This window comes from Bison bison, unplaced genomic scaffold (assembly GCF_000754665.1).
Source record: "Bison bison bison isolate TAMUID 2011002044 unplaced genomic scaffold, Bison_UMD1.0 scf7180017864341, whole genome shotgun sequence".
Lineage (NCBI taxonomy): Eukaryota > Metazoa > Chordata > Mammalia > Artiodactyla > Bovidae > Bison > Bison bison.
In genome coordinates this window covers 5,769,230-5,776,230 of record NW_011494913.1, presented here as the reverse complement: position 1 = coordinate 5,776,230, position 7,001 = coordinate 5,769,230, and the positions used below count along the sequence as shown (strand labels likewise).

At 54.9% G+C, this 7,001-nt stretch overlaps 1 protein-coding gene across 8 annotated transcripts in view; it reads left to right on the top strand.

Annotated features, from left to right (window-relative positions):
• Positions 1 to 7,001, top strand: part of LOC104999008 (chromosome unknown open reading frame, human C10orf128) — a 41,298-nt gene that overhangs the window by 16,612 nt on the left and 17,685 nt on the right. For 6 of the 8 annotated variants that reach the window (XR_826532.1, XM_010854426.1, XM_010854427.1 and 3 more), the window contains exons 2-4: positions 3,994 to 4,047; positions 5,147 to 5,287; positions 6,513 to 6,543. Coding sequence is in view for 6 of the 8 variants with exons in the window: in XM_010854426.1 (XP_010852728.1) it covers positions 3,994 to 4,047; positions 5,147 to 5,287; positions 6,513 to 6,543 (226 nt within the window). In the remaining 2 variants the exon portion in view is untranslated. Of the gene's footprint in view, positions 1 to 3,993; positions 4,048 to 5,146; positions 5,288 to 6,123; positions 6,188 to 6,512; positions 6,544 to 7,001 lie in introns of all 8 variants that reach the window. The other 2 variants (XR_826533.1, XM_010854429.1) reach the window with 2 other exon arrangements.

The following is a 7,001-nucleotide window of genomic DNA, read 5'->3' as shown; positions in this document are numbered from 1 at the left end:
TGGGAAACCACTTGCAGAGAGCAGATTGTACTCTGCAGAGGGGAAGGGCTGCAGAGAGGGGGCGGGGCAGGGAAGGCTGGGGTGTCAGGTCTCTGTCAGTTGCCTGTCCAAAGGGGGCCTGGGAGGAAGAGCCACTCTAGACTCAGAGCTGTAATGGTGTCTTAGTACATCTTAGAAAAAAGCACCATCTTTTGGGCAGGCGTAGCCTGAGGTGAGTGGTTTGGAGAGGGCCGGGGTGCAGGGCTGGACCTCAGCGTGCATGGGGACCGTGTGGGTAGAGGCTCTGGAACCCCAGCAGGCCCATCTACAGGCAGCACCCTACTCTCTGCTCTGCTGCTGTTTAGTCCCTAAGTCGTGTCCGACTCTGCACACCAGCAAAAGCTGTGCCCCAGGACCGGGCGCCTGCACTTTGCACGTGGCTCAGTGTAGACAGTCCTAGTGTAGTGGTGACGGTCAAGCCAGATTTGGGCAGTACTGTGCTTGCCAATGCAAGAGACATGAGGGACGGGGGTTCAACCCCTGGTCAGGAAGATCCCCTGGAGGAGGGCGTGGCAACCCACTCCAGTATTCTTGCCTGGAGAATCCCAAGGGCAGAGGAGCCTCGCAGGCTACAGTCCATAGGGTTGCAAGGAGTTGGACATGACTGAAGCGACTTAGCATGTATGCATGCATGTGCCTACAACAGCCATGTGAATCTATCAGTCAGAGGGGCCCTGCGTGCCCCCTGGACACCAGCCTTGGTTCAGTCAGCCCCTGCTCAACCCCCTTGAACTATCCCCAGGTTTTGAGAGACTGTTTTCTGGGTACTAACTAAGCTGCCAATTCATGTTTGCATGTGGGAACCCAGAGAATTTCAGTAAATAAAATGTGGTGTGGCTTCCTCTTGTGTCTCTGACAGACCTGAGCAGGAGCAGTCAGGCGGCCTCTGGCTGTGCTCGCAGACCAGCAATCCATCCTCCAGCTACGGGGAAATCGTCCCTGGGGGCTTGCAGGGGTCTACAGTGCGGGAGGTGATGATCTCGGCAGGAGGCGGGGGTGCGGGTGGCCGATGTAAGTGTGGTTCTGACAGGTCCTCATCAAGGGCTCTTAGCTTGCAAGGCCGAGATGCTGAGCACAGGAGGGCGGCTTGGAGGATTTCCCTCCCCCAGGAGAGAAAAGGCTGCCGCCAAGTGGCTGTCTGGATGGCTAGCAGGAATTACCGAGATGGGAGATGGCTGATGGAGTGCACAGCGTGGCCCACTCTTGGGGTTTGGCACCTGCAGCTGTCTGATCTGCAGCCCCAGGGAGGGCACTCACTCAGTCTCTGACCTTGGACTTCACTCAGTCCCTGAGGCCCAGGGAACCTGTCTGGGGTCAGGGACTAGGAGCAGCCTCCTGTCTTGGGGTGGACCCAGGAGAGAGCATGGAGGGAGGGGTCTGAGGAGCCTGAGCCTGTGGGGGTGAGAGTGGGAGCTGAGCTGAGCCAGGGACCCCTGCCCGGGAGGGGCAGGAAGAATGGAGCATTCCGGAGGACGCATTTGCTGGGCAGCCTGATGAGGACTGGGGGCCTGGTGCTGCTGGGAAGGCCAGGGCCAGGCTTTTCGGACAGCAGACACACTCTCTCTCTCTTCCCTTCTCGCCTGCTCGGCAGCCTGAGCTTCTCTGGCAGAACGTCTGTATGTCCCTCCATCTCTGTGTGTCCTTGCCTCTCTCTGACTCTTTCCAGCTTTCCGTGCTTTCTGACCTATGTCCTTTCTTCTTTCCCCGTTCAAGTTTCATTTCAGGCTCATATAAGGATTTTATGCTGTGTGATGGTCATGCAGAGCCGTGGCCACGGGGAGAAGACCCCTGAGGAGGACCCAGGAGAAGTGTCTGTGTCTGAGCGGGCAGGCGGAGAGGCTGGCCTTCAGTGGCCCTGGCCCAACTTGCTGACGCCTGCCTTCCCTGTCCCTTGTCTTCTGTCCAGTAAAGGCCGCGTGGGGCAGACTGCTGTTGGAAAGGCCCCCTCGTGAGCGTGCAGCACACACGTCAGGGTTTCCAGCATCAGCCCAGAAGCCGGTTCTGTTCAGTGACTCTAGCAGCCTAGCCCTACCATGTGTGAAACACAAGGCTTTGTCCAATCCCCGGAAAGGTTTTCAACCTGGCTAGAGTGGCGGGATTAATGTGAAGAATAAATGCAGAGAAACAAGGAAGCTCAGTGGGGACGTCAAAGAACTGATAGAACCAGGGTCATATTGTGTTCTGTGGTGTCTGTGGTATGTGAGTGAGTGGATGGGCCCCATGTGGGCCCATCAGTAACAGAAGTCACCGGATTTCCAAGAAGACTAGTGACTAGAACAAGGCTGTGTCCTTTTGCTTCAGAGTCCTCCAGCTTTTTCATCACCAGGTGAGGCCATCAGAAGTCTATTACAATGGCCCCTTCCCCACCAGGGCACTCAGCGAATAAATCCTCCGTGGAGCGTCTGCCCAACCCCTGGCAGCACTGAGCGTGGTCACATGCACGTCTTGTCACTTTGGTGACCGAGTAGCCACCGTTTGCCCTCCATGAGGTCAGGACTCAGGAGGTGAACTTCTCTTGGAGCTAAGTTGGGGAAGATGTGGTCCCTCTCAATGAAGTCAGCGGCTCCCTTTTAGGACCAACAGGGACTTCTGCCTTGCCTGGAAATTTGAGCCTAAGAATCAAGTTTGGGTCTCACCACTCACCTGCCCGTGTCTCAGCCCTCCAGTCCTCGGTCTTGATGGTCTTGGCATCATTCTGTCAGTTAGCTGCCTGGGATTTGAGTTCTCAAGGCATCACGGGGCTTTGGGTTAAGGTGGCACAGCTGCTGCTTTCCACTTGTCGTTGGCCCTTGGGCACACCCTCAAGTCCTCAGCGCTGGATTCCTCATTCCTCAAATGGTGGGGACGACAGCGCCTGTCTCACAGAGCTCTTGCTCTGATTATTGAATGTATTAATTAATGCAGGTGCTGCCCCCAATGTCTGCCTCAGAGTAAGTGGCCGGTTAACGTACACTTTCCTTCACAAGGCCCGTGGGTCCATCTTAGCTCTTCTAGAGCCCATCTTCAGGGACCAAGGTCAGCTTGGGAGTCACATCTCCTATCTTAAGGTTTCAAGTCTAGGCTAGAAGAGTGAGCGCCCCTGCAGCATGCTCTGTTACCATCATTCACTCATTCATCAGATGTCTGTTAATGCCTCCCGTGGCCCAGACACTGTGTCAAATGCTGGGGATACAGCACTCCACAGGGCACCACTCAGCCTAGCGGGAAGACCAGCCAGAAGACCCGTCAGTGGGTGAATAGCTGAGAAGCTCTGGGGGCAGTACCGGGCACACAGCAATGCTATGTAATGTTCTTAAATAAATGGTGTGGTCAGTTACAAGGGGTAGGTACAGCCGCTGTGGAGCACCCAGAGGGGCAGCTAAGCCAGGTGTGGGGTGTCAGGAGAAAGTAACACAGAACCAAGATGAGGTAAAGAGGAATAGGGGAGAAGACAGAGCTGGGCAAAGGATGTGGGTCAAGGGCAGCTGGTCCCGGCCTGGGTAGGAGCTGGAATCAGGCAGTCTGGCCAGAGTGAGAGGGTTCTTGGGAGTGAAGAAGAGACTAGAGAGGCAGGCGGGGATCCCAGTGTGGGCCTTAGAAACCATGTTAAAGAGCTGGTTTAACTTACAGCTAAAATATCCTGTTAACCTAAAAAAAAAGATCTTTTATAAAACGAATGAAATAAAAAGGTCTTCTAGCGGGATTAGAAGGATCTGGGTTAACTGAGCTCAGCACACTCTTGCTCCTGCTTTGGCAGAGGTTCTGACCTCCCAGCACAGCTCCCGGACACTGGAGCGACCAGGAACCACCTCTGTCGCTCCAGAGTGTGGTGGCCAAGCAGGAGGTTTCCTGTGGCAGACTTCCCCAGACCTATTGGAGTGGACGGCTGGGGACAGGGCTTTGGCCTGAGACCCCAGGCCTGATCTTGGCCAGCAGTTCTGTTCTAACCAGAATTTGGGGCTTTTGTCTTTGCAGATGTTGGGGCCGCTCAAGTGTTAGCAACAGGCAAGCCTGCTAGAGCTGAAGCTGGTAGGTGGCTGCCCAGTGGATTCTGGATGCAGGGCTGAGGGGCAGGAGGAGGAACTCAAGATGCATGGGCAGGTGGGGCATCCTGGTGCCCGTTTCCTCCCAGTCATCGTGGCACCAGGGCAGTGCTGACCCCCAGACCTGTATGAGTGGCTAGCATGGCTCTATCCTGGGGGCATGGTACTGAACGAGAGCCTGTCTTCAAAGGGGACATGAGGCATCAGGGCCACCTCTGTCCACTCTCTCTGAGATGAGCAGCCCTGCACTGCAGCCGTAAGCCCCCAGATAGCAGGCTTTTCCCTGGCCAGTGCCTCCCTCCGCTTGCCCCATCCCAACCTCTCTCCACCCCAGAGTTCAGCTCTCCATGTATGGTACGCCTTCCATGTCATCTCCTCTGGGAAGACTGTCAGTTTCCACATCAGCCCACCCTGTCACTCGGCACTCGAGTGAGCTCTTGTCTTCCGCTGCTGATTGCAGGCCCCCCAGGATGGAGTCAAGGACTCATTCATTTGCCGTCAGCACACTCACCAGAGCAGGCAATCGACATACACATGGATGAACTGATGCAGGGATAAGTGAGGATGGCTGCAAGAAGACAGAGAAAGGAGCCACCAGCCACTTGGGAAAGATTCCCACAGCTGAAGGGACCAGGGTTGGAGCTCCAGGGAGAGGAGATGCACCATGGGTGGAGGGGTGGGGAAGGAGCATGTTCCCAGGAGGCTGGAAAACTAGGCTGGCCTCAGTGGGTCGGGACTTCCCAGGTGGCTCAGTGGTAAAGAAGCTGCCCGCCAATGTAGGAGACACGGGTTCAACCCCTGGGTCATGAAGATATCATGGAGGAGGAAATGGCAACCCACTCCAGTGTTCTTGCCTGGGAAACCCCATGGACAGAGGAGCCTGGTGGGCTACATTCCATGAAGTTGTAAAAGAGCTGGACACAACTGAGCAACCGAACATACACGCACGCAGCAGGTTGGACTACGTAATGTGAAGGTCCAAGTGTACGCTTTGGACTTCATTCTGATGTAAAGGGAGCTGTGGAAGACTTTTGCTGGGTGATGGCTGATTAAAGCCCCTTGTTCAATTCCTCCCTGCCCTCCAGATATCAAATATGCCGTCATCGGGACTGCTGTGGGCATCGCCATATCGGCCGGCTTCCTGGCCCTGAAGTTCTGCATGATCAGGAAGCACATGTTTGATAACGATTCCTCTGACCTGAGAAGCACAAATGTGGGCTTCAACGGTAAGGAAGCAGTGATGCTCAGCCCTGGCTCTGCCCTTTCCTGAGATAAGACACATTCTGGCCGGTTATCTGGTGTGAGGCTCTGAGGGTAAAACTGACTATAGAGAGAATAAAAATCATGGATCGAAAAGAAATGCAGTGACCTCTCTGTGTCTCTGTCTCTCTCTGCTTCTGTCTCTGTACTTTTCCACTTAATCATTCTTGATATTCTTAAGAATCAGCTTTCTTGGAGAAATGGGGAAGGGAGCTGAGTTGGCTTCTGACAGAAATTTCTTTTCTTTTACCCAAATGATGTGATGAGATGAAATCAATCCCCGGAAGTGGCGAGGCTGCTCCTGGCACGGGTGGGTGGCGGGAGCTATGGCCAGCACTGATGGCCTGGCCAGGTTGCATTTTTCCCGCATAAATCGGGCAAGCCCTGCACTGAGTGATGCTGAGTGTCTGCTCATGACCCGAGCAGAGCTGGGCTTATGAGCGCCCAGCATGTTTCTCCACACCCTGTCGCAGCTGTGGAGATCTGCGTCCTTGGGTAGAAGCCGAACACTCAGTGAGTTTCAGTAGCAAAATACAACATTGATTTGCATCCCCTTGTCTCTCAAGAGGGGACCTGCAAAATCCATCGCCCATATGGCTGCTTAATGGGATGGTAATGCAGTCCCCAGAGGACAGGGAGGAAGGACTCTCACCATGTCTCTTGAAAATGTGATTATTATCTGTAAAGATACCCAAAAGGGGAGACAGGGCAAGGAGGAGACTGCACTGGGGCTTCCAGTGTGTCCAGCTGCATAGGGAACTTAACTGGCCATAGTTCACTTGCACTGATTTTGTATCCCTAGGAATAAGGGGAAAGAGAAAAACAGTCTCTTCAGCACACTGAGAGACATCCTAGATCTCCTACGGGTGAGAGGGCGTAGCATCCTCAGGGAGGGAGAAGGGGAAGAACAACCGGCAGAGGGCTGGGGGGTCTATTTATAGGGAAACCTCGGTCTCCCCCGGGTGCTGAGCTGGGGGTTCGGTGAGGGACTGGGTAGAGAAGCTTCAACGGTGCCAACGGGGAGGGGGCAGAGTGCTCAGCCCAACAACCCTCTCAGTGGCCTCAACCCCAGGAACCTCTCAGCATCACCTGAGTCTGCTGGGCTCTGACCCCCTCCTGCTGGCCTGGCACCGAGAGAGTGGCACTACCATCACCATGCCCCCGTCCTAACAGCCTGCTTTCTCTGTTTAGAGACCATTGCGCTAAAGAAGAGAACTTCAAGGTAAGGTCACTACCAACTTGTGTCCCCCTCATATTCCCTCCTGTTTCATCCATCCCTCGCCCTTGCCTGACATCCCTGCCCCTCTTCCCACTTTGAAATACTTCCTAGGGGACCAGGATGCAGCCCTGGCCTCCCTCTTCTCACTCTCCCCTCCTTCGGGCAGCCCTCAAGTGTCATGAGAGTGGGGAGCCCACAGGGTATTAAGTAGTCAAAGTAAGCTTGGGCCCTTTTCTGCACTTGGGTTAGCCTTTGCCTCATCTCCTGCGCAGAGTCTCCCCAGTGGATCGCCCACCCCCATGATCGTGTCCCCAGCTACGGCCATGTCCCAGCTGGGAAACTACATGTGTTCTGTTCCCAGCTTCCCTGCCGCCACCCAGCCACATTGCTCTTCTGTATAGAGCCCTTGTCCTCCAAAGACAATCCTAACTCAGGACCTTTACACTCACTGCTTTGTATCG